This window comes from Sminthopsis crassicaudata, chromosome 5 (genome assembly GCF_048593235.1).
Source record: "Sminthopsis crassicaudata isolate SCR6 chromosome 5, ASM4859323v1, whole genome shotgun sequence".
NCBI lineage: Eukaryota > Metazoa > Chordata > Mammalia > Dasyuromorphia > Dasyuridae > Sminthopsis > Sminthopsis crassicaudata.
Window position 1 is genome coordinate 129,229,113 of NC_133621.1, and position 23,181 is coordinate 129,252,293.

Genomic DNA, 23,181 nt, shown 5'->3' on the forward strand with positions numbered 1-23,181 from the left:
CATAACATCTCCCCAAAATGCCTCCTTCCTCTTCTAACACTACTGCCACTCGGGTCCAAGTGCAAATCTCATGTGTGGATTACTCCAGTGGCCTTTTTGGTGGTCTTCTTACTTCAAGTCTCTTAGAACTCCGTCCATCCCTTGCTCTGCTGTCAAAGTGACCTTCCTAAAATGCAGGTCTACAATCATGCCCCCAACTCTAATGGCTCCTCATCATCTTCACGATCAAATATAAAATCCTTTCTTTGGCCTTCAAAGCCCTCCATACCATAGCTCCTTTCAGCTTTTCAGGCTTCTTACACCTTAAGTGTACTTTGGGATATCACGGGTACCCACACGTACCCTGGGATCCAGGGAGAACAGTCCCCTTACTGATCCTCATATAATTCATTCCTCAACTCTGTTTTCACTAGCTTTCTTCAATTCTTCAAAGCTCTGAATTCTCCCCATCTCATCTCTCCCTCCTAGGTCCTCTGGTTTCCTTCACATCTCAACTGCAATCCTACTCTCTATAAGAAGTCTTTCCTTTTTTCCTCTTAAATTAGTATCTTCCATTTGTTGATTTCATCTCCAATTTACTCTCTATATCCTCTATGTTTGAATACTGTCTCCCCATTATAAGTTCATGAGCAAAGATTTTTTTTTGCTTTTCTTTGTATTCCCAGTGTTAAAAATTATATATTATATATGAAATAAAGAAAAGGTAGAAGTCTTTCCAATAACAACAGGGGTAAAACAAAGATTATAATCACAAACCACACATATATTACATTTTAATAGTCAATGTGCAGCCCACAGGGATCCCTGTCTATAGATTAGTGGCTCCTATTTCCATTTGAGTTTGATGTCACTGATCTAGAGAACTGAAAGAGTCAACTAAAAATTCATTGAAACAGTGATATTAGCAAAATTATAAGACCTCCATCAAAATTACTGCATTTCTATATGTTCCCAACAAAACCCAGTAATAAAGGACAGAAAGGAAAATTACATAATACAGAAGGCATATAGAATACTAGAATCTATCTACCAAGATACACATGGAATCTACATAAAAGTAATTATGAATCATGCTTTTCAGAAATATAAACATAAATAATTTGAAGAATATTAAGTTCTCATGTAGATTAAGTTAATACAATAAAAATCATAATATTACCTAAATTAATTTACTTTTGCAAACCAATCAAATTATCTGATTTTTATTTTCTAGAGTTAGAAAAATAACAATAGAATTCATTTAGAGGAATAAAAGACCAGAAATACCAAGGGAAATAATGAAAAAAAAATGAGAAAGAAGATGACCTAGCAGTAGCAGATATCAAACTACATTACAAAACAGTAATTATCAAAATGATTTTAGTACTAGTTAAATGAGAGGCCAAGATCAATTCCAATGGACATGACTCTTTCCAACAACGAGATGATCCAGGCCAGTTCCAATAATCTTGTGATGAAGAGAGCCATCTACACCCAGAGAGAAGACTGTGGGAACTGAGCATAGATCACAACATAACATTTTTACTCTTTTTTGTTGTTCTTTTGCATTTTGTTTTCTTTTTCTCATTTTTTCCCTTTTTGATATGATTTTTCTTGTGCAACATGTTTGCATATGTTGGATTTAACATGTTTAAACATGTGTAACATATTGGATTACTTGCCATCTAGGGGAAGGAGTGGAAAATTTGGAGCACAAGATTTTGCAAGGGTCAATGACAAAAAATTATCCATGTATATATTTTGAAAATAAAAGGCTTTAATAAAAAAAAATAAGAGAACTCAATTAGTAGAACAGATTAAGTACATAACATACATAAAAGCAAATGAACATAGTTTGGAATAAGCCTGATCACTTAGTTACTAGAATAAGAACTTACTATGAGACAAAATTTTTGGGAAAACTGAAAAACAACATGGCAAAAATTAGGCTTAGATCAACATTTCACGTTATATATTAATATGAGCTCCAAATGGACATAAAACAGACATAAAAAGTGAAAACATAAAGTAAAGGAGCAACAAAGAAATTATTTTCAAATACATGTATAAAGTTAGAGTTCATGTCTAAACATACTACAGAAAATAACACTGGTGATTGTAATTACATAAAATTAAAAATAATTTACACACATAAAAACAAATCCACTTAAAATTAGAAATGAAATATGTAACTGGGATAAAACATTAGGGAAAAAGTTTCTCTCAAAGGTTTTCTATTCAAGATTTATTGAGGAGCTAATTCAAATTCATGAAAATAACTGATAAATGGTCAAGATATGAACAAGAAGTTTGAAGAAGAATTCCAGCATTCTTTGTAAGACATAGTAGCTGATTAGTTACAGGGGACAATTTGTATGAATGGTCCAATTCATTAATAATGGGAGGACTTCAAATTAAATCAACTCTGAAGTCCCAATTTAACCAGCAGCAAAAAAAGAAAAAAAAAAAAAAAGAAAACTAGGGGAGTACTCACCTTTTAAGGAATGGGTAAAAAAATATAGTACATACATTTGCTGAATTATTGTACCATAAGAAATTAATAAGTAGAATTTCAGAGGAAATTTGGAAGACCTCGAAGTTATGCAGAGAGAAGTCAGCAGAATTGGGAAAATAGATTATCTAATGATAACATATTGAGAAAAAATGTTAGAAAAACTTTAAACAATTCTGATCAATAGAAAGATAAATTAGGAGTCCATAGACTGAAGACGAAATATGACACCTATTTTATGCTACAGACGTGATGGATTTAAAATGCAGAGTAAGACATACATCTTTGGAAATTGTCAATATGGGAATTTGTTTTATTAGATGATGCAGATTTGTTATGAGGGTTTTATTTTTGGTTTTTAATTGTTCAATTGGGGAGGAAGAAATAATGATTGCAAAAATATATTTCTAAAAAGCAAATGTAGTGGACAGAAGGCAATTGAAGGAAGAATTCAAGGAATGAGAGAGATTTAAAACTTTAAGGTTTTGCCAGAGTATTTCCTATAATTATGGACTTGAAGTTAAAGTGGAATTAGGACTGAGGAGAAATAGATGAAAAAAAAAAAAAAGAAAAATTTAGGAGAAAAGACCTCCATAGATTCATTTGCTACAACTTCCTATATCTATATCAGAAACCCATTTAGTCACGAAGTTAGGAATAGGAGAGTGCGGAATAAGGGTGGATGAATGATCTTGCTCATACCCCACAATATCTCTACAAATGAAAGAATAAATGAATGTTCAGGTCTACAATATCTATAACCCTCTAATCTATGAATTTGGAAATTCTGGTATTGGCCTCTTGGCCCTTCCACTAACTAGCTATATAAAATTAAGCAGTGCAGCTTCCTAATTTGCAAAATACATGTTGGCTTGGTCTAATGTTCTATGACTAGGGTTATCAAAATTAAAACTTTTTAAAATTAAGCTTCTTTAATAAGACACAATACCATGTTATGTCTCCATTTATTTGCAAATAATCATCCAATCTGGCATACTATTAAGAGTATTGCAAGACAAAAACAACATAGGGCCAATCATAGGTCCTTAAAAGTAGCCTGTTTCGATAACAAAACAATAACTAAGTGGGCCTGAGCCTGCCTGAACTTTCTGCCTCAGCTTAGAAAACATCTGAGCAAAACAGGAATTTAAGGCAGCAAGATGGCGTAGTAGATAAAATACAGGTCCTAGAATCAGAAAAACTCAGTTTTTCTGTGACTTTTTTTTATACATAAGTTATTTAACCTCTCCCTCAATTTTCTCAACTGTAAAATAGAAATAATAACAGCATCTACCCTCCCAGGGCTGCTGTAAATAAGGTAGGGTAATATTTATAAAAATAAGGTAATTTATAAAAGATCTTCTCAGAGTACCTAGAATGTAGTGAGTGGTTATGAAATGTTTGTTCCTCTCCCTTCCTTTGCCCCCCCAAAAATCCTAATCATTACAATATGCCAACTTTTCAACCTATTCAAAATGTTCAGGCAAAACAATAAAAATAAAACAGACTGTTACAAGTACAATGAAGCTAGGTCCAGTTAAAAATTTCCAAACTTATTCTACCTTTTGTAGAACTTTCAAGGATAAGCATTCTGAAAGTTTCACTTATTGGCTTCAGGTTCCTCTCACTTAATACTTCTGCATACTATTTAAAAAACCATAATAGTGCGCAAAGTTCTATATTTCTTTCTGAAGATACAGGGTATTCAAATTGGGGTACTTTCCTTGGATAATAGTTCTACCAAAATAAAGAGAACATGTCTTTGTATAAAAGGTACCATCTTGATATTCTCCCATCTCATATGCCTTCTATTCTCCTAAATAGCAACAATTAAGAGAATTAAGAATTTCATCCTTTCTCCATTCCACTGAAAATGGATTAGCATCCTTCCTTTTTTTTTTTTTTTTACACACTTTTTTTTCAGACCTGGGAACATAAATGACTTTAAAAGTCACACAGACAGTTACTGGGAGAGCTGGGAAATCAGAATCTGCATCTCCGGCCTGATTCTCAGGATGGATTTTCGTGTTGCCCACTACAGTATGTTATTTTTCTATACTTTATCTAGCTATTTACCAAGAATAATTTGGGACTGAAATTGTAGTACAATTCCACTCCTACAAAAGGGGACATTCATACATCATACTAAGCAACCAATCCTCTTCAAATTTATGAAAGATTTCCATAAGTAGTTTTGTACAATCCTGGTCTCTTAACAGACTTTGGACAAGATACTTTTTTTGGTAGTTAAGTGATAACATTGTCACTTACTGAATATTGTATATGAAAGGGTAATTGGAACTGAAATCAGAAGTTGGATCTCCTACATTGAAAGGAAAGATCTTTCCAATAGATTTTTTAAAAAATCCTCAAATAAGGATAAGTATTTTATGTTCACAATTTATATTAGGAAAAAGCTTTTAAGCAAGGAATATTCACAAAGGAAGATCCAGATATTATTATTACATCTGTTCCTTAACATAACATATTTTCTATAGTGATTTAGGAAGCAAAAATTCTTTGTTGATCTTACTTAAAATATTCCAATAGTCCCCCAAATTAAAATTCTAGCTTCTCTTTTTGGTTCCTTAAATTTTATTAACTAGCTTCTTTCTGCAATTCAATGTTTTAAAAAAAAAACTTCTGATATTGGATAGAAACTGGAGAAATATATAAAATAATTTCAGTAGGATAGGGTTATAACACAGTACATTACTACACAGTTGTATATTTAATGTTGTTTAAATTTATCCCAAATTTTAAAACATACATAGAACAAGCCTAAATTAACATAATTTAGCTTATATAGCTGATCCTGGAATAGATTTCTAACATGAGCTTTAAAGCATATCCTACCTATTTATAGCAACTGGTCATCTTCAACTAGAACTTCCCATTAGATATCTTGCCACAAACCCATTAGTACAAATTCACACTCACATCTCTCATCATTTTCACTGCCTCCCTTGTCCTCCCAAGCTTTCTTGCACACATCGCTAGCCTCCTTTTAATGTAGACCAAGACATTGGTGTCTCGTCCTAGAGAGGGAAAGAAGAATGAAAGTTATGAAATCATGATTATTCTGCTGAGCAAAGAAAAAAAAAGAATAATACAAAAAGGTTCATTTACCATCCTCACAGAGAAAAATTGCAAGTGAAGATTTATTGCTCTCCTTCTCTACCTTTGCTATTGTCAAGAACCAGAGCCCTATTAAGGATGAACCACAACCTGAACCCATTAATAGCAGAGTGAACATACCATAGAGCACTAAGATTTTGAATGTGCCTGGTGATCTAGATAATGTTATTAAGTAAAGATGCTGAGTGAACAAATTAATGTCAGATTAATGATCTAGTTCTTGGTAAATATTTAGTAAAGAAATTCATCTGCTAGATTGTGCCTAAGACTATGAATATACCCATCTTGCACGAAGTCTTATGGGCCAAGAATTACACTCAAGTATGCATGGTTTTTTTTTCTAAGGATGCAAAGAGGTGAATCTCAGGTTGCATCCTGATGAAGAACTTTTTTTCCCCTTTTTTTGACATTAAGTCTGGAGAAGCCACATTTTGAACTTCTGTTTTTTATTATTCTTGCCCTAGCACTAGTGACATCATAATCATCTCCAGGTCCCCAAAGCAGTCTATTGTAGATGGCAGCATAACACATTCCAGATATAACAATACAATGTGCAATGGGAAACAAAAATATACTTGTGTTAGAGAAAGCATTGACAAGCTAAATAGTTATAACAATAGTCACCGATATGACTCTTAAAAAATGCATTACCAACTTTTCATCTTAATCTTTTATTTAATTCTATGTCTTTTTAAATATGTTTTTAGACCAGTGAGAATATGCATACACTAAATCCTCTATAAAATTACCATATTTCAGAAAATATGACACACCTGTTATAGATTAAGTGCATGTATAATATGTAGCCATTAAAAGATTTTAAGACCAAAATCCTAACATTTCAAGTCTTAAACAATGAGAACAAGATGTGTGCTGAAAACTTTCCAAGTACCTACAAATTATTTTAAAGATGTGATTATATTTTTGGATAGATTTAGGCAACAGGTTGAAAGGATTGAATTTTGAGGAGAAAAGAACCAAGAGGAAAGAGAAAATTTCTTCAGCTGTATTTCAGATTATGTAATTTTATGTATTAATACCCCAATAGTTCATAAAACACTCATTAACTACATATGTTTTCAAAATCCATTGTGTTGTGCCTAATGTTCATGTTTTCCAAATCAGGGTGGAGAAACAGGTGGTGATTAGAGAATTGCTTAAGCATGTTTGCTCATTGTAAATTAAATCTACATGTAATGAGGTATGTGCACATATCCCTGCATATGTGAATTATGTGCCAAAGATCACTCTGGTGCCTGAATAGTGAAGATTAATGCAATGTGAGTTGTCACACAAAACCAAAATCACCACTAATGCTTAATTTGACACTCCTAGCTATGAGAAGAAAATACCATGTCTCATCTCTTTCTCTACAAATTGCAATTTGGAGAACACTGAAGAAAAAGTCCCATTCTATTCTGAAAATTACCTGTTGATGGGCAATGACACCATTTTCTATAAGGTTGGCTAACTTCAAAATTCAACTAATGAGAAGTAAGGATGCCAAATGTGACCTAATTCTCTAGTTTCTATCTCATACCTCACTACCATAAGCCTAAGATAAATGAACATAGGATTAGAAGACCAGAACATCAGTTGATGTAAAGAAAAACTAAAAAAGGACATTAATTTGAGATAGTCTCTGAAGACAGAAAAATAATGTGTCTTAAAAAGCAAAAGAAAGCCTATTATAACTACCAAGTAACATATAACATTTAGCTTTCTATATTTTTTTAAAAGTTACTTGTCTTCTAATAAATGCTAAATGCTTGAACAATCAAATTATTTTTTCAGGTGGTTCCATTTAATAATTATACTGTCCCCGAGTTATGAGCTATGCTTTCTGTTGACATATGAGTAAGCATTAACTTTCCTGCACCTCAGTTACTTCATCTGTATAATGAGGGACTTAATCTAGATGAGTTCTTAGATATTCTCAAGCTCTAACATTTTATGATTTCTCTGAGTCTTCCAAGACCAATTTAGCTGCTGAAAGCAACTTTAACTCATATTTTGGAATAAGAGACATTTAATAATGGAGAAATATGTAGCAATGCTATAGATATGTTTCTGCATTATTAATGTTCACCTTCATGACTGTGTCTATAGGCAGAAAAGAAATAATAGAAGAATCTGGCTACTTATAGTCTTGAAACTCACTTCCAGATCTGTTGAAAATGAATGTTACTAGTAGTTTTTCTTTGGAGGAAAGCTTAGACACCAATTGTTTCCTGAACCATCTCCTGATTCACCCCCTCAAACACTTCTTCTCAGACATGCTTCATGTCGCCATTCTGCTGAATCTCTCCTGGGCCTCTACTGAATTCTTAACTTATAGGATAGTTACTTCTGGATGTGTATTATCCATCCCCTATGAGACGGCAAGCTCCTAAAGAGAAAAGACTATCTCATTTCCATTTTGTATCCCAAACACTTAGCACAGTGCCCTACACACAGCAGAGTGTTAAGAAAAATTTGCTGAATCACTTTAAATGAAGTCCAAAGGAAGAATTAAAATACACATGCACACACATGTAGTTTAAGAGGTCTATAACTAAAATTCAAAGCCAAATACTGAAGTGACTGGGTAGGAAAGGAATCTCATTTTTTGATCCTTTATTAATCAAAATGTTCACAGAATTAACTCAGAAGAAATCTTACTGTGTTGGGCTTCATACTGAGTTCCATGATGCTGTAGCTGTTGGGAACGCCTGTAACAGCCTTCTCCTGCCTTCAAAGCCTGTTTAAAGAGTTTCTCTGCCTCTACAATAGTGGTGGCTTCCTCCTCAGCCAGGAGGATGTATGCAGTGGCACACCTGTTAATAAGAGGAACAAAAAGCAATTGTCAACAATAAATCTAAGGAAATACTTAAGAAAGAAGGTGGGTACACACCTGTCAGATTGGCTAGAATGACAGGGAAAGATAATGCGCAATGTTGGAGGGGATGTGGGAAAACTGGGACACTATTGGTAGAATTGTGAATACATCCAGCCATTCTGGAGAGCAGTTTGGAACTATGTTTAAAAAGTTATCAAACTGTGAATATCCTTTGATCCAGCAGTGCTACTACTGGGCTTAAAAAAAGAAATACTAAAGAAGGGAAAGGGACCTGTATGTGCAAGAATGTTTGTGGCAGCTCTTTTCGTAGTGGCTAGAAACTGGAAACTACGTGGATGCCCATCGTTTGGAGATTGGCTGAATAAATTGTGGTATATGAATAGTATGGAATATTATTGTTCTGTAAGAAATGACCAACAGGATGATTTCAGAAAGGCCTGTAGAGACTTACAGGAACTGATGCTGAGTGAATTGACTAGGATCAAGAGATCATTATATACTTCAACAACAATCCTATATGATGATCAATTCTCCAACATTGAGATGAACCAAATCAGCTCCAATAGAGCAGTAATGAACTGAACCAGCTACACCCAGCGAAAGAACTCTGGGAGATGATTATGAACCACTACATAGAATTCCCAATCCCTCTAATTTTGTCCGCCTGCATTTTGGATTTCCTTCATAGGCTAATTGTACACTGTTTCAAAGTCCGATTCTTTTTGTTCAGCAAAACAACTGTTTGGACATGTATACATATAATGTATTTAATTTATACTCTAACATATTTAACATGTATTGGTCAACCTGCCATGGGGGGGGGGGGGAGGAGAAGAGGGGAAAAATTATAACAAAGGGTTTGGCAATTGTCAATGTTGTAAAATTACCCATGCATGTATCTGGTAAATAAAAACTATCAATAAAAAAAGAAAAGAAAGAAAGAAGGTGGAAACGCAAGCAGAATTTTGGAGTTACAGAAAGCGGGTCCTGGCTCATTTTCTATGTGTTTATTTTTTTAAAGGAAAAAAAAACAAGTAGTTCAGTTTTAAACTCAAATTAAAAAGCATGGTCAACTTAATACAATAGGGAAAAGGTCCTGATTTTTGTTTATTTGTTACATAGGGATTTTTTTCAAGTTGTGGTCTTTTTGAATGAGAAAAGAATTCATTCCTACTCTATAAAGTTTTTCTTTATGCTGTAGCATGACATGATATGGAGATGATCCCAGATTCTTGAAATCCATGCCATTGTAACACAAGACTTGTAAGGATTTGAGTCTATGACTCGTGGATGGATGGACAGAAAGGAAGGGAACAAGTATTTATTAAGTGCCTACTATGTGCCAGGCATTAAACATTTTACAAATACCATCTCGTGTGAAGCCAACATAATTAATTATGGGAATTCTTTGACCCTGACAATCCATGAACATCCTTCCCCACCCCACCCCAAAAAAAAAGAAATGAAAGAGAAAAATTCTCAAAGCACTATTTTTCACAGCAATGGTGATAGACAGATAGAATGATAAAAGGGCAGAAGGGTATTAAGAATTACACAATTTTTAGATCATCTACAAACAATAGTATAACTATAGTTACACAAAGTGAGAGGTTTTTATCCACTGATCAATGAAGATAAATCATTATATAAATGTTAACAAATGTAACATTTGGTTTACTTGTTTTCTATTCAATCAACAACCCCAGGGATGGTAAGATTCAGTTGAGTCTTACTAAAAAAGTTTCAAATAAGCTATCAATGCTAAAAATATATAAAAATAAAAAACATATTAATCCTGATTATCACTGTTTTCTACAGAAATTTTTAAAAGGATCATGGATTTAGATTTGGAAGTGCCCAGATTCATACAGCTAATAAGAGTTTGAGGAGTCATTGAAAGTTGGGTCTTTCTGATTCAAAGTCCAACATTCTCTCTACTGTGTAATACTGCCTCCTGATTTACTACACCGAGTTGTTGCCCATGGTATTCCTATTTAGGTCAAACAAACCTAGAAATCACTTCAGGCTGTATAAATACCTGCTGCCTTTGCCACGTAGAGACAAAGGCCAGAGGCAACACTAGTTAAGATGATAAATTCATATGGAAAAGGGTGATAGTAGATTATGAGCAGGAAGTATGATGCAGGGGAAGGAGTGATAGATCTGGAATCTGAACACTGAATTTGGAATACTTGTCTGCCCTTTCCTTGAATATCTCGGAGCAAGCCATTTAACCTTGATAGGTCTCAAATTCTTCATCTGTAAAATAAGGTGGCAGGACTAGACCTAGAAGGTCCTCTCCAAATCCAAAACTGTTATCTTGCCATTACACAAAACAAAAAAGGAGAGGAAAGGAGAATGGAAGAGAGAGAGAGAGAAGAGGAAGGAAAGGAAAGGAGGGAAAAGAAGGGAACAAAAGAGTTATGAAGTGCTATGTACTCTACTAAGCTCTAGATATTATTATAAAAGCAAAGACAGTCCCTCCTGACCTCCAGTAGTTTATATATTGTAACAGAGGAAACAAAATATATAGGGAACTAATAGGCAGGGAGGGAAATTTTGGTTTGGCAAAGTGAACAGAAAGCTTGGGGCATATCCCAATTGAGTTTCATCATCTCAGGGATATTCACAGGTGAAAATGGAAACAAGCATGGAATGCATGTGAGAATTTCTATAATGATCTGTCATCATCAGTGACAAAAGAATCCTACTGAACTTAAAAACATGTCAGACTTTGATGTGCTTTTTAAAGTAATTAATAACACATAAGATGGCAACACTGAGAAGAGGGTTGTATCAGATCACATCAACAAAACAAAATCTGTTCTAGTAATTACACAAGTTTTATAAAAAATCTTGAAAACACATCTTGAAATTTTCATTTGAAAACCTTGAGAGATCATTTTATTAAATAAGATGGTAATAATAACTAGCATTTATAAAATACTTATATAAAATACTTTATAAAATATAAAAAGTTCATGAAACACTTTAAATCTTATTTGTGCCTCACTAAAATCTAAAATAGCAGGTACTATTGGCCTTATTACTATTATTTTATGATAGTTGAGAGAAATGGTGATGCTGAATTTGAACTTCTATCTTCCTGACTAGAAGTAACATGAAAGACAATATATTCAAATCACCAGACCCAAATGGACTACAAAAATTGGCATATATGATGTTGAGTGATTGTCAGTGATCTTTAAGAATTCATGAAAGAAACAAGAGTTGTCATGATAATGGGAAAAGAATGTATTTCTCAATTTTGAGAAAGGAGAAAAAAAGGAAAGTTTAAAAACCTTGGTTAAAGAGTTAATTTGAGAAGATACTATTTAAATCAATAGTAAACATCAACCTATCTAAGGAAGAAAGCAGCAATCAAAATGTTTCTATGGTTATTCAACAGACATTTCTTAAAGCATCTAATACAAAACAGATATTATTGTGGGTAACAGAGATACGATGACAAACCTATTCTGGTCTTCAAGAAGCTCAGAGTCTATTGTCAAAATAACTTAATTTCTATTTTTTCCCCCCTGAGGCTGGGGTTAAGTGACTTGCCCAGGGTCACACAGCTAGGAAGTGTTAAGTGTCTGAAACCAGATCCGAACTCGGATCCTCCTGAATTCAGGGCTGATGCTCTATCCACTGCACCACCTCGCTGCCCCCCATTTCTGTTTTTAAAAGAAGGAAATTAAATGGATATATTAAAGTAATGGTGTAGATAGAGTATGACAAGACACATTCAAGAAACTGACAAAGTCTCTCATGCTCCATTGTTGAAAAGATATCAGCTACAAAACAGTTAAGTTAGAATTAAAATTAATTGAATGACTAGATCAAAGAAGTAGCCATTATGAATTGATATCTACTTAAAGAGGTCTAAGACCACAGGATCATAAGTTTAAAGCTATAAGATGCCTTAGAGGTCAATCAATCAATCAATAAACATTTATAAATCATCTATTATGTACCAGAAATTATGCTAAGTACTGGATCATCAAGTACAACCTTCTCATTTCACAAGTTAAGAAACTGAGTTCAAAGAGTTTAAGTGATTTGCCCAAAGTCAAACAGATAGTATCTAATATATGATTTGGACCCAGGCTTTTCCCAGTTCAGTACCACTTATGGAGGTCAACAAGGATATGGGCAAGTCTCTGGACCACTGCTGGATTGCTGGAAAAGAATGGGAAGTAAGATGCATTGGAATACTCTATACTCCCCATTGCTCTAGCAGAGAAATATTCCTTCTTTTCCTTTCCCTTTCATCCTCTAATCCCTACCTTCTCTTTCTCTTTCTCAGCTTTCCCAAAGGTTCCTCACTATCTGGCAGTAGCTCCAATAGCTAAGAACCAAGGTAGTCCTTTGGGCATTGGAGGTAAGGAGAGGAGGTTGCAGGGACTGGGAGAGTGGAACACTTAAAATATTGCATCTTAAGTTATTTCTAAACTCCACCTGCTTGCAGGTCACTCTCCTGGATTCCTAAATTGGTGATTGATAAAGTAGAAAGCAGAATTCCATTTCATTTTTAAACTCTGAGATTATATTCTTTAAATTCCTTGTTATCAACATCATTTTACTGAATTTTTATGGTTTGCAAATGCCTTACTGCATCTCATTCTTTGAGCCTGAATCACTGGTACCTAGTTTAGTTCTGGCCTGGGATACATGGCATGATTTATTAACTTTATCAATGACACAAAGCTGAAAAGGATAGTTAAGACAATTGATGACAAAGTCAGAATCCAAAAAGACCTTAAATAAGCTAGAATACTGAATTAAATTTCAAAAAATTCAATTTAAGAGAGATAAATGAAAATGTCTATTTTGGAGTCCAAAAAATCAAATTTAATAAGTACAATATGGAAGAGAGGTACCAAGATAACAGTTCATGTGAAATAGATTTGTGGGTTTTAATGGACTACAAGTTCAATTTGTGTCAATATTGGTTATAGCAGCCAAAAAAAGCCAATATAATCTTGACTGCACTGAAAAAAGCATAATATGTAGGAGTAGGAAGGTGATATTATTGCTATACTCTGGCCAGACAACATCTAGAATAGTATGTTTAGTTCTGGGCATTTGGTTTTAGGGAAGAACACTGATAAACTGGCAAGCAACTAGGATGGGCAAAAGGTCTTGAAATTATGTCATCCAAGGATTAGATGAAAGAAATGAATTTTTAGTCTAGAGAAAAGAAGATGGGGAATATGATTGTTGTCTCCAAATATCTGAATGGTTGTTTAATGGAAGAAAGATTAGATTTGTCCTTCTTAATTTCAGAAGGCAGATCTAAGAGAATGGAGGAAAGTTTCAGAGGAAAATTCAGGTTCAATATGATGGACACTTCATCATGATGATTAGCACTGTTTTCCTTAATAAAGAACATAATGTACACACCAGATGACCACTGACAGGATTCTTGGGCAAGTATAAGTAAGGGTCCTTAAATCTTTAAAATGTTGTAATGAATATTATTTTTAAAATAATGATAACATCTAGGAATTAGAATTTCTGATGGTTCAGATTGCTTTCCAGCTATAGGATGGTCAACTATCATTCCCTAGAATTAAGATCCAAATCCTTTTAATAATGTTTCTGTAAGTAAGAAAGAAATCAGTAATCAATGAATTCTTAATAGGAGGCTTCAGGGTAATACTGATACTTCCCCATGTCAAAAAACTTTTGAAAAATGAAATGAAAAATAATGAGTATTAGGTACTACTTATACTATGTCAGATGATACAATTTACCTTTCTATCTCATCCATTGCCTAGTCTATGGCCATTTCCTTGTTTATCAACATTTTGATTAGGCTATGGGGAGAAAATAAATACTAAATAAGACCCAAATTTACTGATTAATTTTGTTTCTGATAAACGGCCTTTGTAACTGGCAGAGGGATGAACTGAATCAATCACTTATGGGAGGGTTGGGGTTTAGCTTCTTATTTTCCAAGACTCTTTGCTTTGAGAAGGAACCTTGTGAAAACAGTCAATTTACCTAGCCTTTGAAATCCAAGTAAAATGTTGGCTACTCTATGAAACTCTTTTCTGATCACTACTGAATTTCATATGGCACTTCTTATGTGGTTATATAGGGGGATAAGGAAGAATCTATGGCGTGATGTGGTCTAATGGGTTTGGTTTCAGATTTGGACTCAGAACACTAAGACCAATGCTGTTTATACTACATCAGACCACTCACTTAATTTCACACTTACACATTTAACACACACATCAGTAAAATAGAGATATTTAGTTTGTCTATTTCTAAACCATAAAACACTATGTTAAATATTGGCTATTATTATTCTTTATAGTTACTTGTCCATGTGTCATATATTCCCCCTAATCCCAGTCAGAGTTTTAAACTCTATAAATATATGCAGGAACTATGTCTTATCTATTATTGTATTTCAATTTTTCCAAGCCTATATGAGGATTTCTCCATTTTTTTTTTAGATTTCACTTGTCAATTACAAAGGAGACCATACAACCTTCCTCAGTATCTGGTTCCAATGTTTAACAGCACTTGTAGGGCAACATTTATTTTTGTATATATTTGAAATATATACATATATTTCATTATTTATATCTTGGTATGCTTCATCCATTAGCAGGAATAACATCTAAAAATATGATAGCACTAGAGAGAATTCCGAATCTGTTACAATTTCTCCTGCTTAGAATGCAAATGATTATATAATTTTGAAACTATATGGCACCATGAATTTCAATTAGGTCTCAAAATCTACTATATGTCATCTCTGTGTGTTTATGCTAAAATTTTTTTTGTTAAAATTTCAGTTCCCTATGTAAATTATCTAGTTCAAATTCACAATCTATTACAGTCTGATATTAATAGCAACTCTGCATTCCAGCCCAGTATGGAATTTTCATCACGGAGATTAAGAAAAGACATAATATTCCTCTCACTTACTCATTTAACTCTAAGGCTTCATGTGCTGCAGAAATTCTAGCTTGGGGGTTCCTTTCTCTCCAGGCTTTCTGCATGACTATTAAATTAAAAAAGACAAAAAAAAACCACATCAATCACTATAGAACCATCAGAAAAAATCAGGTATACTGTGACATCTAATTAAGTGCTTGAATTAGAAAATACTGTACATACCAAGAGAATCAGCCTGTCTCCCTAAAGATATACAATTGATCGATTTTTTGCTGTTCTCTTTTATACTCAGATTACATAAAGCTTTTGTTCAATGATGTGTCTACAGAATTTAAATTTGAAGATTCAAGAAAGGAAAGAAGTTTCTAATAGGTTCCTAGTCACCAAATTTAAATATCAGAATCTTCTATGACCTCAGAAGACTGAAGTATTGATAACTTACCTTCCAATTAGTCAATAGCATCATTTATATCTGCCATTTCTCTATTGACAATGCTTGCTGCAAGCCGCAGACATTACAGTATCATGCTATACCATTTTTGAATTAACATGCAGGCAGAGGACTAAATTTTCTATTACATAAACACACAAACACACACAGAGAGCCATCTCCTCTTGTATAAGAGTGAAAAGTTTCCCTTAAAAATGCTTTCTCTTGCAGAGCAAAGCACACAGTTACCCCTTGTAGCCATTACTATATATGCCTTGTGGATTGTTCAGTGGAGCATGATTGATAATGAAACAACTAAAAAGGATGGAATTCTTATCATTTACATTCACTAGTTCTTAACTTTTAACTGGATAAAGTATCTCCTTTCAATCACTCTAGGGGCAGAATCTGAATCTTAAGTGTAATTTTGCTTTAATACAACATCTGTGTTTGAACGAACAATTAAAAAAAAAAAACTAAATGAAAATTTTATTTTTTTGTACATAAACATAAATTTAAAGGCAATTAAAAAGTGTCACTATTTTTGGTCATTATTCATATGGGATTCTATTCTCATGTAGCCATCAATTTAGTTTAGGTCTTCATCTCTTTTCACCTCGAACATACTAATAATCTCCTAATTGGTTTTGTTATGCTCTACTCCATTCTCCACATTGCTGCCAAAGTGATTTTCTTTAAAAACACATCTGATCAGATTGCTCCCCCACTCAATAAAGATTCCAACAGCTCCCAAATTAACATTTGTATAAAATATTAATTCTTTGTTTTAGCATTTAAAACCTTTCACAACCACCTGGTCTTAACTATGTTTCCAATCTCAATGGACATCAGTGGACTGCCCACCACTACACACACTCTGCAATGTAAACAAATTGGGCTTCTCTCCCTCTGTTCCTCACATAATTTGTTCCACCTCCCATCTCCATTTCAGGAATACACTTCCCTGCCTCTTACTTCCAACTCATAGAATCCTTCTCCTTCCTTCAAATAGCAACTTAGGATGTATTCTCTTTCACATGAATGAAGCATTTGCGGATTCTACCCAATTGCTAAAGTTTTCCCTTCTAACTCCCTTGCATATACAACTAATTTTTATTTATTTTTAGCTATTATCTTTATATTTATTCTATACATACTTGTATATACATATGGGTCTCCCCTGTTAAAATTTACTCTTAATAAATATTGCTTCTTTCATTCATATTTGAATCCATAATGCCTGCCTATTAGTCCTATCACATAGGTACCATACTAACAAGTGTTTGCTGACTGAAGGACAAAATTTTAATTTTGTCCCCCAATTTCACAATTTTTTATGTATATGAACCTTTGTATATAAGATTTTTCCCCAAATGGGGTACTATTATTTTTATTTATCATCATTATTATCTCACAACTTTATAACTTCTATGCAAAATATATCTGAAACATTTCTTACTTGCATCTGCAGGCCGCAAATGATCTGTGTCACATGTAAAAAATGTCTGATGATCCTGGGCTGAAAGATTCATGTCATAATAGGTCAAAGGTTCTCGTCCTGTTACCCATGTATACCTATAAAGGAAGATAAGGCAGTCAGATACTTCTGGGAAACAAAAAGACTTATTCGCCATTTATCTACATAGGTGTAAGAACATCAACATCATCTATACTTAAAACATTTGTATAAATAATGACCAAAAGTACGTGGCTCACAATGTGTTTTAATCATATTTTTATTCCCTCCAGAGTTTGTAGTAGAAACAATTAATAATTTTTTCTACACCTTTGGCCTAAATTATGACTTGCCATTGATAAGGTGCTAAAGAAAGTTCTAATAATAATGACTAGGAATATTTTTTCAAAAGCATGGGAATGCTCCAATTTGCCCAATTACTTTGCTAACTTAAATTCAGATCTCATTTGAGTTATCTTTATTAATATGCTTCAAAACATTTTGATTTGGCAATATATCTGTAGTATAAAGCATTGGAGGAAATGTGGGCTCATATAAATTACAGTTCTTATTAAGACTTTTAAATTTCTATCTCTGTTAAAAATGTTTACAGAACAGTCATCAATATTTCCAAATGCTCCACAGAAAGAGTTGGTTGTCATGCGTTGGTTTTTTCCTATGTTCTTTTTTTAGGGAAGCAGAATTTGCCATCCTAGGACAAGGTTTACATGTAGCTTGGCCACATGTGCAATGCCTGGCCTGTTATTTGACTTTTCTGGATCTCTACTTTCTCACATTCAGAAGAAGACTGTCCAGATGACCTTCCAGTTGAAGAGCTGTAGGTCTTGCTGTAACACATGCCACAGCACAAATCACTGAGGCCGAGTTCCCCAAACAGAGAGCTCGGTCCCCAGCAAGGTACGCTGAGGAAACTGCACTAGAAAGCTTTGCTTCATTAAACTTTTGCAACACTTACCGATTATATTCAGCCCCTCTAAAGAGATTTAGTGGATTTCGCCAAACCTTGCATTCTGTGGCAAAGAAAAATATAAAACAATTAACAGAATCAAGGAAAATAACAATTTATTAGTTTAGCAAAATCTTATGTGCCCATATCAAGGCATGCTTTTATTTCCAGCTTCCTGCAAAGGAGATAATTTGACTTAAGGGGAAAAAAATTAGATAAACTATCATGAGACACAGGTTTTGGTCAAATACGTAACCATTTGTCCCTTAATGTCTGTGTGTCTCAGCTTTCTTATTTATTAAATGTGGAAGCTGTACCAGAGGATCCCAAAGGTTTCCTCTGAACTGTGCTTTTGTTCTGGGCTCTTGGACAAGTTACTAAACTCTGCCAGGACTTAGTCTCAGAGTCTCCAAATGGGCATAAGATGTGTGTTCTCTGAATATTTTTTCATATTAGATATTTATTACCTATCTGACTATGGGCAAATCACTTAACCTCTAAACTTCAGTGGTCTTATCTGTAAAGTAGGGCCAATGATATTTGTTGGATAATATTATGATCCAAAGAAGATCATAATAAGGTACTGCTTTGTAAGCTGAAAAATCTATATAAAAATGTCATTTACTATTATTATTGCAAAGATCTGAGAATAGGAAGAAATGAGATTTTATATGCCATTTGCATGATTTCATGGATATTTAAGGAGAGATATTTATATCAAAATAAAAAGATATGAAAAACAATAGGCATAGTCAGTTATGGCTATTAATTTTGTGAACAGAAAATTAATAATTCTTTATTAAGGCATCATGTATGCAGATGACTTTATGGATCAGAGAGAGATAGGATCAGGTTCAATTGGTGTTAGTGCCTCAGGTTTTAAAGTGCAAAAAAAAAAATCAAAATAAAATAACATTGTTTATAAAAATAAAACCAATTATAAAACCAGAGTAGATGCTGACTTAGTATGAGTTCAGACAATTCCAGAACAGAGAATAGAAGCTTAGTGACAGAAGGAAGTTTAAGACAACAGAATTTTAAATGGTTTGCCAACTTTTAAACTGAACAAGTGGCTTATCTTCAAATCAAAACACAAAGCCACAGAATTTTCAAGTTAGGGAGGACCTGGGAGATCATCTAGTACAGATCTATTGTTTTACTGATGAGGACAATGAAACCCAAAGAAACCTTGGGAATACCTTGGATTTTAGAAGGCACTTGCAAATAGGAAGGAAGTAGCAAGTGGGAAGGTCTAAAAATACTTCTTTCAAAGGACTTTGCCCCTCTTCTTCATCACTCCCTATATATTTATTTACAACTCTCAATAATTTAAATCCTAGACTAATTACTTTACCTGAGACTTAGTTTTTTCCATTTGTAAAATGGAAATAATATATATTTTTTAAGTTTCTGAAAGGTAATTGGAGTTAAGTGACTTGTCTAGGGTCACACAGCTATTAAGTATTAAGCATCTGAAGCCAAATTTGAACTCGGGTCTTCCTGACTTCAGGACTGGTGCTCTATTCATTGCACCATCTAGCTGCCCTCAGTAATAATATTTTATAGTCTCTCACAAGGATGTTTCAAAGAAAAGTACTCTATAAGGCTGAAAGTTTGTTGTTATACTATTAGTTGTAATTATTATTATATAATGATATTATACATCTTATACTTTTATTATGCTAACAGTAACAATTACTGTTATTATTATTAATGTTTAATAATGTGTTAAAATTACTATCATTAACTTTCTGTGTACAGATTTTTAGCTAAAGATTCCTGGGGTAGGTGAAAATGCTCCAGCTTGGAGAAGAACTCATTGAAAGAAAACATAGCTGCTCAGGACAGTAAAGCTATATGAAAAAGAGCAAGTAAGCAGAGTAGCTCCACGGGTGGAAAAGCAGAAAATAACAAACCAAAGTAATATCAGAGAAAAGTAGTGAGCAAACCATTCCAGCAGAGGTCAGTGTGTGCCAGACTTAGGAAATCAGTTCATGAGGGGTACCAATATTGGAATTTTTCATTCCAAAAGTCCAAGTCATTTTGAAGTACTATAGTAGGCCACTAAAAATACTACACGATATTACAAAGCTTCAGTATATTGTGATCTGCTGATAGAAAATCTATAACTGATATCTGTTGATTTTTAACTAAAGTCCCCTCTGATGTATTGTGATGTCTAGGAAGAGGTTTTCTCTGGCTTTCAAATTGGGTGATCAGTCAAATTGAAGATCAACACCCTCCATAAACTAAGTTTTTATTTTTGTGTCATAACTATCCAGGACATAAAGATTATAAAATTTATTATGCTTAAAATTACAAACATTCAATAAGGTTTTTATCTGTTGTCAAGTCAACAAGTATTTATTAAGAGCCATCAGGTGCTGTATTAAATCCTGAGAGTACAAATCAAAACAAAAACCAGTTCTTGTATCAAGGAACTGAAGGTCTAATGGGAGAAACAACAAGCAAACAATTATGTACCAACAAGATATGTTATGTACAGAGCAAACTGGAGACAATTTCAAAGAAAAGAGCCTGGCAGTGAGAAGGACCAGGAAAGGACTCCTGCAGAAAGTAGAGTTTTAGCTGAGACTTGAAGGAAACCAGAAGGCAGAGATAAAATAGGAGAAAATTCTAGGCATGGGAGAAAGTTTAGTAAAAATACAGTTAGAAGATAGAAGAGCCAGGAAACCATTATCATTATCACTGGCATACATGAAGGGCAGTAAAGGGGAAGAACACAGGAGGGGGGGGCAGGTGATGATGATCTTTAAGAGCCAAACAGAGGATTTTATATTTAATTCTGAGGGAAACAGGGAGCCATGGGAGTTGTGGAGAAGGGAAGGACTGATAAAATTGAATTGGTGATTTAGGAAGATCACTTTGATAAATGAATCGAGAATGGAACACAGGGGGAAATGAGGCAGGGTGATCAAGCAGAAAAGTATTTCAACAATCTAGGTATAAAGGGATGAGGGCTTGGACCAGAGATGGTGGCAGTGTCCAAAGAGGGAAGGGGGTACATGTAATATAAAATGGCTAGGGGAAGAAGGGAGAATAGCACAATAAGGATATTAATAAAAAGCTATGGATTTGGAATCAGGAAGGACCTCTCCAAATGCTACTTCCAACATATTAGTTTATGTAGGACCATATGCAACTAACAAACTCCATGAGCCTCAGTTTTATAATCTATAAAACCAGGATAATAACTACAGTACTCACTTCACAGAACTATTCTGAAGATCAAATTATCAAAGATAATAAATTAAAGTATTTTACAAACCTTAATGAACTACATTAAAAATTTCAGTTTAGTTTAATATATATTTCCAAGTTCTACTAAGAAATTTCCTCCACAGAATACTATAATAACAACAAGGATGAAAATAGTAAAACTCTGCACTAAGCTTTGAAAGCATCCTAGAGAAAATCTATTACAATTTACAAAGCTAAGGTGAAGACATTATTTCTTTCAATTCTCAAAACAGCCCTATGAGGTAATTAGTAGAGAGTTCAGCTGATTATCACTAACTACCAGGAACCACTGTTCTGTTGGTAAATCATGAAATAAACTCCTTAAAACATTTTATATTCAATTATAGATCTAAAATGAATTTAATTTAAAAACCTCCAAAGAAGTTTAGTTCAGTTTAGCATGGTACAGTATAGTATACAGGGCCAGCATGGTACAAGGTAAAAATTTCCCTTGGGAATCAGTAGTGACAGGTTCACATCCCAGCTCTGCCAATACAACCTAAGTGACTTTGAGCAAAACACTTCAATTCTCAAAGCCTCAGTTTTCTCATCTGTTAAATGAAAGGGTTGGATAAAAAATCTTCAAAGTTTCTCTTCTGGATTCATGAATGTAGTTAAATTGAATTAATGGAAGAGAATAGAGATATTTCTAAGATGCAGTTTTCAATTTTGTACTATTGCTAAATGACCAGCAGGGGGTAGAACAAACATCATTATGAACAAGAGTGACCTGAGTTGCACCTGAAAGAAAACTTGATCTTTAAAAATAGTCATTGAACGCTGTACAATTGTTTTTGTTTTAAAAGCTGTTTTTATATACATAACATTCAACATGTATGTATGTATGCGTGCCATTTTTAACATTCTTTTTTATGCATGTGTAAAAGTTTTGCTTTAAAGATATATTAATAAAGATACTCCCTACCATATTTTATCATTTAAAACACACAAATATGTATATATTATAAATACATAGGTATATACACATATACAAACATTCAAAACCTAGAAGTTCTATAATTCTAGATAACAAATGCTCTAAATGATAAGATGTATCCCTAGTCTTCATTAATCTATCTTTATAGCTGAAAGTTTAGAGATACACAAAAATTCATTGGCAAAGGGTAGCATATATAATATTTTCAAGAATAATTACAGCAAGCATGTGGATGTAATTTAAACGTGCAAAATCTAGTGTAACACAACGTCCTTCGGAACTAGAAAATTAAACTGCTCAGAAGACAATTTTCTCCTTTTGATAAGGAGCAAGTAAAGATCTCTTACCTTCATTGTTTATCTTAAAATTGAATTGAAAAGTGGTCATTTAGGGGCAGCCAGGTGGTGCAGGGGATAGAGCACCAGCTTTGAATTCAGGAGGACCCGAGTCCGGTCTCAGACACTTAACACTTCCTAGCTGTGTGACCCTGGCCAAGTCACTTAACCAAAAAGAAAAGTGGTCATTTGGAAGAAAGACATTTTATAATGTTATGCAGTCTTCTTAAATTGGGTCACAGTTATGTTAATTTCTTCTTTGCTGCTCTCCTCAATCCAATCCTGAGAAATACTATCTTTGGACAGAAGTGCCCGGGGCAACATCAACCAGAAATATTAGGCTGCCTGATGTTTTAGTAATATAGACAAAGGCTGTAACTGCTAAAGTTATTAATTAGGCTGCAAAGTC

General features: G+C 33.7%; 1 protein-coding gene across 4 annotated transcripts in view; it reads right to left on the reverse strand.

Moving 5' to 3' along the window:
* ST7 (suppression of tumorigenicity 7) overlaps positions 1–23,181 on the reverse strand; it is a 320,239-nt gene that overhangs the window by 90,145 nt on the left and 206,913 nt on the right. For all 4 annotated transcript variants that reach the window (XM_074268213.1, XM_074268214.1, XM_074268216.1 and 1 more), the window contains 5 exons: positions 18,249–18,303; positions 17,276–17,391; positions 15,417–15,492; positions 8,291–8,445; positions 5,432–5,529 (listed from right to left, as the gene is read on the reverse strand). In XM_074268213.1, the coding sequence (XP_074124314.1) occupies positions 5,432–5,529; positions 8,291–8,445; positions 15,417–15,492; positions 17,276–17,391; positions 18,249–18,303 (500 nt within the window). The remainder of the gene's footprint in view (positions 1–5,431; positions 5,530–8,290; positions 8,446–15,416; positions 15,493–17,275; positions 17,392–18,248; positions 18,304–23,181) is intronic.